The 11,235-nt window shown below is 40.4% G+C and overlaps 1 protein-coding gene and 1 long non-coding RNA gene across 2 annotated transcripts; both read left to right on the forward strand.

Annotated features, from left to right (window-relative positions):
• The first annotated feature begins 3,567 nt into the window (after positions 1 to 3,567).
• On the forward strand, positions 3,568 to 5,175 carry LOC149041910 (uncharacterized). The gene is made up of 3 exons (XR_016179236.1): positions 3,568 to 3,731; positions 4,415 to 4,515; positions 4,959 to 5,175. It is a non-coding gene; the product is annotated as an uncharacterized LOC149041910 (long non-coding RNA).
• Positions 5,176 to 7,815: 2,640 nt separating this feature from the next.
• Positions 7,816 to 10,992, forward strand: LOC149041911 (uncharacterized). The gene is made up of 3 exons (XM_089180603.1): positions 7,816 to 9,033; positions 10,507 to 10,607; positions 10,729 to 10,992. The coding sequence occupies exons 1-3, from the start codon at positions 7,953 to 7,955 to the stop codon at positions 10,945 to 10,947; spliced, it is 1,401 nt and encodes a 466-aa protein (XP_089036729.1). The 5' UTR covers positions 7,816 to 7,952; the 3' UTR covers positions 10,948 to 10,992.
• Positions 10,993 to 11,235: the final 243 nt, after the last annotated feature.

Below are 11,235 nucleotides of genomic sequence, written 5' to 3' on the forward strand. Positions count from 1 at the left end.
AATGATTCGTTGGGCGAGGAGAGCACTTATTTCGAGACTCTCTAGTGGCTGCATATATTATCTGAATTGAGTTCACTCCCACAACTTAACGAAGGCTTTTCGACTGCGGGCGAGTCGATTTCAACCTTCTTCTCTTTGCGCAATATTCGTTCGTTCGTTCGTTCGTTCGTTTGGAAGATTTCGCACCTCGTCTGCGAAGCCGCTTCGATTTCGACTCGATTCGTGGCGCACACGTGGACGAACGCGCGAGTGCAAAAAAACCAGCAGTCGATCGACTCTGAGAACGAAGCAACTCGCAAGAGAATCGAAAACCTTTTCCGTCCGTAGATTTTTCTCTCTGTTCGCAAATACAGGGCTTTCAGCCGCAGGGGACGAGCGTCCTCCTGACTCGAGCGACGAGCGAGTGTTTGTCTGTTTGTCTGTCTCTTTGTTTGTTTTGCCTGTTTGTACACGTCCAAGTTGGCAGTTAAAAACATAGTCTATTTTCCAAGGTTTCCAAGGAAGGTTTCTTCACTTCATGCCTGGGTCCTTATGTATATTATTCTGTTTTACAGAAAATAACAGTCGACTTGAGCAGGAAAACTCCAATCAGCCAAGAGGGGCCAGAAAAGAATTGTGCTTAGACATAGCAGTTACCTCCAGCTGGAAAATACAAGTAAGTACTGCCAAAGAATACTTAGTCAGTATATGGGAAGAATAGTATGCAACTGAATGATGCAAGTTTCAGCCAGTTGAGGGTTCTTACATTTTTTTATGGTGGTGCTAATGGTGTCTCAGTCAATTGCTAACTTAGTATTTAAGTACTAGTTGTGGTATTGATTATTTGACTTTCCCTAAATGCTTTTTTATTGGTGGAGCCAACGGAAAAAGTTTGTGAGGCCATGCTTTAAAAAAATGACAGGAAGGCCTTAAGAGCCTACTTAGATCTTTATGAAGATGGAGGGTTATTTTATTGGCAGTGACATGTAAAGATAGTTTGCCAGGGCCACTTACTAGGAGTAGATTTATAAGTTAAAAATACTACATTTGAGCTCAATTTTTACGCAGACATTATTCAGGTATGATGGAAATTTAAAAGCACGTTCTTGTCTCATTTATAAGCAATGCTATATACTTCACAGCTGTCAAATTTATTAAATTTTGTGTTCAGAATTACTTTTGGCCTTGATATTTTTAACATTATGTAACATTTAACATTGCATGACATTGTTTTTAACAAACAGTAAACTTTTTTGGTTTTGATCTGAGCTATTAAAAACATTGTGTTGTTTCCAAGGTTTCCAAGGAAGGTTTCTGCACTTCATGCCTGGGTCCTTATGTATATTATTCTGTTTTACAGAAAATAACAGTCGACTGGAGCAGGCAAACTCCAATCAGCCAAGAGGGGCCAGAAAAGAATTGTGCTTAGACATAGCAGTTACCTCCAGCTGGAAAATACAAGTAAGTACTGCCAAAGAATACTTAGTCAGTATATGGGAAGAATAGTATGCAACTGAATGATGCAAGTTTCAGCCAGTTGAGGGTTCTTACATCTTTTTATGGTGGTGCTAATGGTGTCTCAGTCAATTGCTAACTTAGTATTTAAGTACTAGTTGTGGTATTGATTATTTGACTTTCCCTAAATGCTTTTTTATTGGTGGAGCCAACGGAAAAAGTTTGTGAGGCCATGCTTTAAAAAAATGACAGGAAGGCCTTAAGAGCCTACTTAGATCTTTATGAAGATGGAGGGTTATTTTATTGGCAGTGACATGTAAAGATAGTTTGCCAGGGCCACTTACTAGGAGTAGATTTATAAGTTAAAAATACTACATTTGAGCTCAATTTTTACGCAGACATTATTCAGGTATGATGGAAATTTAAAAGCACGTTCTTGTCTCATTCATAAGCAATGCTATATACTTCACAGCTGTCAAATTTATTAAATTTTGTGTTCAGAATTACTTTTGGCCTTGATATTTTTAACATTATGTAACATTTAACATTGCATGACATTGTTTTTAACAAACAGTAAAATTTTTTGGTTTTGATCTGAGCAATTAAAAACATTGTGTTGTTTCCAAGGTTTCCAAGGAAGGTTTCTTCACTTCATGCCTGGGTCCTTATGTATATTATTCTGTTTTACAGAAAATAACAGTCAACTGGAGCAGGCAAACTCCAATCAGCCAAGAGGGGCCAGAAAAGAATTGTGCTTAGACATAGCAGTTACCTCCAGCTGGAAAATACAAGTAAGTACTGCCAAAGAATACTTAGTCAGTATATGGGAAGAATAGTATGCAACTGAATGATGCAAGTTTCAGCCAGTTGAGGGTTCTTACATTTTTTTATGGTGGTGCTAATGGTGTCTCAGTCAATTGCTAACTTAGTATTTAAGTACTAGTTGTGGTATTGATTATTTGACTTTCCCTAAATGCTTTTTTATTGGTGGAGCCAACGGAAAAAGTTTGTGAGGCCATGCTTTAAAAAAATGACAGGAAGGCCTTAAGAGCCTACTTAGATCTTTATGAAGATGGAGGGTTATTTTATTGGCAGTGACATGTAAAGATAGTTTGCCAGGGCCACTTACTAGGAGTAGATTTATAAGTTAAAAATACTACATTTGAGCTCAATTTTTACGCAGACATTATTCAGGTATGATGGAAATTTAAAAGCACGTTCTTGTCTCATTTATAAGCAATGCTATATACTTCACAGCTGTCAAATTTATTAAATTTTGTGTTCAGAATTACTTTTGGCCTTGATATTTTTAACATTATGTAACATTAAACATTGTGTTGTTTCCAAGGTTTCCAAGGAAGGTTTCTGCACTTCATGCCTGGGTCCTTATGTATATTATTCTGTTTTACAGAAAATAACAGTCGACTGGAGCAGGCAAACTCCAATCAGCCAAGAGGGGCCAGAAAAGAATTGTGCTTAGACATAGCAGTTACCTCCAGCTGGAAAATACAAGTAAGTACTGCCAAAGAATACTTAGTCAGTATATGGGAAGAATAGTATGCAACTGAATGATGCAAGTTTCAGCCAGTTGAGGGTTCTTACATCTTTTTATGGTGGTGCTAATGGTGTCTCAGTCAATTGCTAACTTAGTATTTAAGTACTAGTTGTGGTATTGATTATTTGACTTTCCCTAAATGCTTTTTTATTGGTGGAGCCAACGGAAAAAGTTTGTGAGGCCATGCTTTAAAAAAATGACAGGAAGGCCTTAAGAGCCTACTTAGATCTTTATGAAGATGGAGGGTTATTTTATTGGCAGTGACATGTAAAGATAGTTTGCCAGGGCCACTTACTAGGAGTAGATTTATAAGTTAAAAATACTACATTTGAGCTCAATTTTTACGCAGACATTATTCAGGTATGATGGAAATTTAAAAGCACGTTCTTGTCTCATTCATAAGCAATGCTATATACTTCACAGCTGTCAAATTTATTAAATTTTGTGTTCAGAATTACTTTTGGCCTTGATGTTTTTAACATTATGTAACATTTAACATTGCATAACATTGTTTTTAACAAACAGTAAACTTTTTTGGTTTTGATCTGAGCCATTAAAAACATTGTGTTGTTTCCAAGGTTTCCAAGGAAGGTTTCTTCACTTCATGCCTGGGTCCTCATGTATATTATTCTGTTTTACAGAAAATAACAGTCAACTGGAGCAGGCAAACTCCAATCAGCCAAGAGGGGCCAGAAAAGAATTGTGCTTAGACATAGCAGTTACCTCCAGCTGGAAAATACAAGTAAGTACTGCCAAAGAATACTTAGTCAGTATATGGGAAGAATAGTATGCAACTGAATGATGCAAGTTTCAGCCAGTTGAGGGTTCTTACATTTTTTTATGGTGGTGCTAATGGTGTCTCAGTCAATTGCTAACTTAGTATTTAAGTACTAGTTGTGGTATTGATTATTTGACTTTCCCTAAATGTTTTTTATTGGTGGAGCCAACGGAAAAAGTTTGTGAGGCCATGCTTTGAAAAAATGACAGGAAGGCCTTAAGAGCCTACTTAGATCTTTATGAAGATGGAGGGTTATTTTATTGGCAGTGACATGTAAAGATAGTTTGCCAGGGCCACTTACTAGGAGTAGATTTGTAAGTTAAAAATACTACATTTGAGCTCAATTTTTACGCAGACATTATTCAGGTATGATGGAAATTTAAAAGCACGTTCTTGTCTCATTCATAAGCAATGCTATATACTTCACAGCTGTCAAATTTATTAAATTTTGTGTTCAGAATTACTTTTGGCCTTGATGTTTTTAACATTATGTAACATTTAACATTGCATAACATTGTTTTTAACAAACAGTAAACTTTTTTGGTTTTGATCTGAGCAATTAAAAACATTGTGTTGTTTCCAAGGTTTCCAAGGAAGGTTTCTTCACTTCATGCCTGGGTCCTTATGTATATTATTCTGTTTTACAGAAAATAACAGTCAACTGGAGCAGGCAAACTCCAATCAGCCAAGAGGGGCCAGAAAAGAATTGTGCCTAGACATAGCAGTTACCTCCAGCTGGAAAATACAAGTAAGTACTGCCAAAGAATACTTAGTCAGTATATGGGAAGAATAGTATGCAACTGAATGATGCAAGTTTCAGCCAGTTGAGGGTTCTTACATTTTTTTATGGTGGTGCTAATGGTGTCTCAGTCAATTGCTAACTTAGTATTTAAGTACTAGTTGTGGTATTGATTATTTGACTTTCCCTAAATGTTTTTTATTGGTGGAGCCAACGGGAAAAGTTTGTGAGGCCATGCTTTAAAAAAATGACAGGAACCCTTGACATTAATTCATTCCTCCTTTGCAGCTGAATTTCATTCAGACACTTTGGATTGGTTATTATTGCTTCAAAAAGTGCAGGAGTTCAGTGTGAAGCTAGCTGGGGCTTTAAGGAATTTTCATACTTTTTGCTGTGCAATTTCATGTTTCTATCAGTGTCAACAGATGAGCAAAATTCTCTCTTTTCTTCAGTTGCAGCAGCTGACATGCAAGGGCAGGAACTGTGCTGGTGTGATGTAGCTATCAAGTGCCACCATCAAGGTTGAATGTGTGCAGGCAGTGATGACTGGAGATTTTTTCCCCCTCTAAACAATACTGCCTAACCGAATGGAGTAGACAAGAAAAGTTTTGACACATTCATTGGTATTGTTGTTGAAAATAAAGACTGGTGCCCAAATTTATATTCAAAGGAGTGTGTGGTTTTGTCCTTTGTCTTTGTGTAGGTAATTGGATGATCTCTAGCGATATTTGACCTAAATGCCTGCAGTGATATTTCGAAATTGTTATGCGTAGTCTCACCAGCTGTTAGGCCGGTGGCATTTGAGGCAATTTTGAAATATCGCCAGTGGTATTCATGCCAAACATCAGGTACAAATTATGCTGTTATTCGTCTCTACCGCTACCCGGGTTTAGTTTGTAATTTTCACATGTAGGTATTTGGCTTAAATTAAGCTGAAACACCACTGCTCTAAGCCAATCAAATCGCAGAAATGTCTCATGTGCTAGTATACGGGCATTAAAACCGGACAGTGCAACCTCGATGTATGAAACCCTTTCACTCCCAAGATCTGATTAGTAATTGTCCTTACTATCTGCCAGACAACTCTTACGATGTGAGTTCAAAGAATTTGGTATTGGCTCAACTACTAATCCCACGATCGATGTTCTTCTCCATTCTCGTCACCTGCCTGCTTGATATTGTATTCATACTGTAAGGAGAAGTTCTGTCTTGGTCACTTGTGGGAGTGGAGGGTTCATCATTCTACTGGGTTTTGACCTGTGGCCTTTATTTCATTTCGCCAATTTGACAGGCACGTTTTCTGTGATTTGAATTTCCTCTAGGAGTATTTCATTGTCCGAAGCTTTTTGATTTTGGCTCCAATAATTTTTTTTTAAATTTTGGAGCGCGGGCTCAACCCCAGTACCCCCTCGGTGTCGAAATGGAAACAGACAAAAGAGATGGCGAAGGTAGTGAGTAGTTGTTGTTTTTACTAGATATATCTAGTTTTGAGGTCCTCTTTGAAAACCATATCTTTTTTTCTGAAAGTTTCCTCAATAAAGATGATTATTATAACCACAAACAGACATACGCTATTATTATTATTATTATTATTATTATTATTATTATTATTATTTTTATTATTTGTGCTAGAGGTGCGCTGCGGCGCGACTCGTGTCGGCGTCACTTAGTGGTAAAGACATAATAATAATAATAATAATAATAATAATAATAAAGCCTTTATTTAAAGAGGGTGGCACTTAATAGCCAAAGGCTAATAAACTTGTGGCCCTCACAACTATTTACAATCTAAAATACTGTAAGCTAAAATATATATATATACAGTTAAAATATAAAATATGACAGGATTCAATTATAAGATAAAAAATAAATTATTAAATTACGAAATGATGCAAAAGTTGTTGTTCCTTAAAAATATTGGCAAACATGTTCTTTTTAAAACATGCTACAGAATTTAGTTTCCTAATTTCAATTGGTGTACTGTTCCACAGTCTTGTTGCCGAAACAGCGAAAGAGCGTCCTCCTGTTCATTTAGATAATTCGGCAAAGTCCCATTAATTCGCTTATACATTATTGTGCATTTATCAATCTTAGGTTGCTCATAAAACGGGATCCAACCTAGCTTGTTAAACAAAGCAACTGATGGTGTCATGCGATCGGCATGACAAATAACGCGTGCCGCTCTTTATCGCAATTTGCCCAAACAACGTTAGCGTAAGACATAACGGGGCGAATAATGCTATTATAAAACTGAAGTCGCTGTTTAAGGGGTAGACACGCTCGGATCTTACGCAATATTGCGATTCTAGAGGCCAACTTTTTACATACTTTCTCAACATGTTCATTAAATGACAATTTGCTGTCAATGTCTACGCCTAATAAGGTAGCACAATCCACATGGAGCAGATGGCTCGTTTTTATTGAATCGATTGTCGGTTAATTTGGTCGTTACTCAGAGTGATCGTAGATACGAACATAGTTGCAATGCTTGTCTGTTTGTTTACACTTGTCTGTTTGGTTTTGTAATCGGACCTTTCAGCGTCACCGCGCCCATATGCCAAAAGCGAGTTTGGCGTCCCCAACGGTCGCATTTTCGTTGATCGAAGCCCAGGGCACAGGCGGGACCGACAGGTGAGTTACCGGCTCTGTAACTGCGTTTTTCATCATTGAGAGAAAGTATGCAAACTGATCTTTCTTGTGGCATTTGTCGGAATTTTCGATGGATTCGAGATTTAAAGGCCAAAATCGTCTCGGATCGGACCTTTCAGCGTCACCGCGCGCATATGCCAAAAGCGAGTTTGGCGTCCCTAACGCTCGCATTTTCCTTTGTCGAAGCCCAGGGCACAGGCGGGACCGATAGGTGAGTTACCGGCTCTGTAACTCCGTTTTATCAGCATTGGGCGAGAGTATGCAAACTGATCTTTCTTGTGGCATTTGTCGGAATTTTCAATGGATTCGAGATTTAAAGGCCAAAATTGTCTCAGATGCGAGTGAACACCCAGCCAGCAAATTCTTGTCGTTTTGTTGTACCGAAACTTTTGTGCTTGAACGCCGTTTGTATCGTCTGTACCGTACCCAGTTTTTGTCTTTTTGTTTGCTGTTTTTTTTTTTTTTTCTTTCTTTTTTGGATTGACCCTGCTTTACTCGCAAGACGAGACATTCGCGTCAACGGTCAACTCTGGTCTGGTCTGGCTTGGTTAATGTTCAATCTCGACCCAAACACCTCGTTAACCGCGTCTCGAGATCTCACGAATTCGATTTTTAGGTGGCCGTAAGCATCAGTGATGGTAGTACCTAGACAACATCGCAAAGTCTTTTTGTTCTGTTTTAATTCGTGTTCATCTTATTTCATCTATTTTTTTTTTTTATTTTTTTTTTTTTTTTAAATTTTTTTCTTTTGAAAGTGGAATTTGGTAAGCGTGTGACTGTTGTGGAATACTGACACGATGAGCGATATCGAGGGGGGAGGTGAAGATCAAAGCTACGCTGACTGCTCGGTCGACGGCGACGACAGCCCCCGCTATCCGAGCCCGTCGGCCGAATCCATGGATAGTTGTTCTCTCGACTCTAGCGACCAGGAAGAAACTGATCCCGCCGGCGAGCCCACGCCCGCAGCAAGGCCAGAATCACCGCCACCCGTTGCAATAAACCTAGTATCGGACGACGAGGAGCGCGGAGAAGACGATGGTGGAGACGAAGCCCCACAAGAGCCTCCCGTGGCCGCCCTCTCTCCCAAGAGGGCATCCCACGCGCCGCGTCTAACAGATCTCCCGCCCGCAAACCCTAAGCAAAGGTCCAGGAAGAAGACCGCATCTCAACAACCGCCACCCGTTGCAATAAGCGCAGTAGTATCCGACGACGACGGTGACGAGCAGCTTCAACCAGGTGGTGGCGCAGAGGAAGCACCACGACAGCCTCCCGTAGCCGCCCTTTCTCCGAAGAGGGCGGCCTATCACGTGCCGCGTCTCACAGATCTCCCGCCGAAGCTGAAAAGGTCCAGGGAGAAAACCGCACGTCACCACGGTCAACACGTGCTCGCGGCAACAAGGCCGCAACTAGCGCCGCCCGTCACCACCGGCATACCCCACGCCCACGACGACCAGCAGCACGGAGACGATCGTGTGGAGGAAACCTTACCACAGCCTCCGAAGAGGGTGGCGCATCACGTGCCGCCTCTTACAGACTTCCCACCACATCTGCAAAGGTTCCCGAAGGCGGCCACATCTCATCACGGTCAACCCATGCCCGCCGCACGGCTGGAAATACCGCCACCCGTCACAACGAGCACACCCGATCGTGAGGAGAAGCCAGGGCATGATCGTGCCGAGGAAACCCCACAGCAGGTTCCCGTAGCCCCCCTTCCTCCCAAGAGGTCGGCCTACGCGCTGCGCCTCACAGATCTCCCACCAGATCTGCAATGGTTCATGCAGGAGACCAAGTCTTTTTTCACAAGGCCTCATGCGCTGGAGAGGCACGGACAGATGCTCGCCGCGAGCACGTTCGACAAAGCCTTGGAACGCATCCTGTGTGAGTATGGCGGCTCCGCATTTTACATTATTTGCTAGTTGCATCGCTCGTGGCATTTTCGGTGATGGAGCACACAAAAAAAAAACAAAAAAACAAAAAAACAAAAAAAACAAAAAAAAAAAAAGAAGAGAAAGAAAGGCAAACCAGATAAGCAAACAGAGGAATGGAACGCGCTCCAATTTTCTGGTCCTCTTTTCATGTTTCTCGGCCATCTATCCTCAGGTTAATAACGTTAGATCTGCCCCACAGGGGATTCCCTGTGGGGTGCCTCAAGGTTCTATTCTTGGTCCCTTATTTTTTATCCTGTATGTTAATGATTTGAACAATGCTTCCCTGCTTGATGCAATCTTGTTTGCTGATGATACAAACTTATTTATCTCCCATAATGACCCTGTTTACCTAATTAACACATTAAATAGAGAATTAAACAAATTGTCAACCTGGTTTGCAGCAAAGCGGCTCTCCTTGAATTTAGCCAAGACTAATTTTATGGTATTCAAGCCTTGGCAAAAGAAGCAATCCTTTGAATTTCAAGTTTTCATAAACGAGCAGCCTATTCTTCGTGTTTCTGAGACCATGTTTTTGGGTGTTTTATTAGATGACAATTTGACCTGGAAATCGCATATATCCTTAACAGCAAATAAATTATCCAAATCTATAGGTATTATTCATAAATCTAGGTTTTTTCTCTCTACTCACTCCCTTCGTACTTTATACAATTCTATGATCCTTCCATATTTGTATTATTGCAATTCAGCTTGGGCTGGTACCTATAAGTCAAACCTTCAAAGAATTGTAACCTTACAGAAACGTGCGTTAAGAATAGTAAGCAATTCTACATACATTGCCCATACTGGCCCTATTTTAAAGGAACTTAAACTCTTAAAATTTCATGATATCCATTCGTTTCAATTAGGTACTTTTATGTTTTCATTCGAGAACTCTACACTCCCTTCCAAATTCAATAACTTTTTTTTACTGAATAGTCAAATCCACAATTATAATACTAGGAATGCTCAGTCCTTCCGTTTGCCACTGTGCAGAACGAACACCAGGAAGTTTTCAATTTACTTTCAAGGTCCAAACTTTTATAATTCGTTAAATTCTGACATAACCAGTTCTCCCTCCTCCCCTTTTTTTAAAAGAAAGCTTAAGGAATTTCTTCTCTCTAAGTATTAGCTTCTGTAAGGCAGTAATTCTTAACTAACTTACTTAATATGCGTGTGCGTGTGTGTGTGTGTGTGTACGTGTGCGCGGTCAAAGTTAATTACCATAAGTCCATATTGTAATTCTAATATAAGATTAGTTATTTTAAGTGAGAAAGCCTGACTTGTTATAAGCCTCGTGGTTTCTTTCAGGTTTTCTCGCCATTTATTTTCTGTCATCAATTTTCTTCATTTTTTTTTTTTTTTTCCATGTGTAAATGTCGTATATGGCAAATAAATATTGTATATTGTATATTGTATATTGTAGGTTATCTTGGATACGTTCAGCGAATCCGGCCCGGAGAGTCGCCTTCAGTCCAAGACTTCCATCGCGGGGATCTTATCGAAGGATACCTAGACTATCTGAAGGTGGGTATCGAGGTTGTTTTAGAACGTTGCACGTTGCAACGACAACGACAGATGATTGTAGATTATCATTTGATCTGCTAAAAGACATTTACGACACGTTGCCATCTCGTCTCTACATCAGGAGGAGAGGAACTTGAGTCCTGCGACCCTAAGCGTGCACGCGAGCAGTCTGCTGTACCCACTGAAGTATTGCTATCGGGGATTGGGGCCACAATTCGAAGGTATCCGCATTATCTCCCAGCTCAGAAGAACGGCCACTGTACTTCAGAAGCAGGGGGATCTGGAGAGGGCGACCGCAGTCGAAGATCTCAAAGCGCAAAGCAAGTGGCTGGATTGGTAAGTGTGCTAGTTAGTTAGTGTAAAACAAAACAGAAACAAAACAAAACGGAAACAAAACGGAAACAAAACGTGTCTGTCTTTTAAACATCTTGGATGATCAATCGGGAAAAGGTAAAAAATTTAAAAATAGTCAGAATCGTGTTTTGTGAACGCTTGTCCTCGAGGTCTACAGTTCCTGCCTGCCTGCCTGCCTGCCTGCCTGCCTGCCTGCCTGCCTGCCTGCCTGCCTGCCTGCCTGCCTGCCTGCCTGCCCTTTTGAGTAGACGACTGCATTCAGAGTTGAAATGCT

This window comes from Pocillopora damicornis, chromosome 8, assembly GCF_964200805.1.
Source record: "Pocillopora damicornis chromosome 8, jaPocDami1.2, whole genome shotgun sequence".
NCBI lineage: Eukaryota > Metazoa > Cnidaria > Anthozoa > Scleractinia > Pocilloporidae > Pocillopora > Pocillopora damicornis.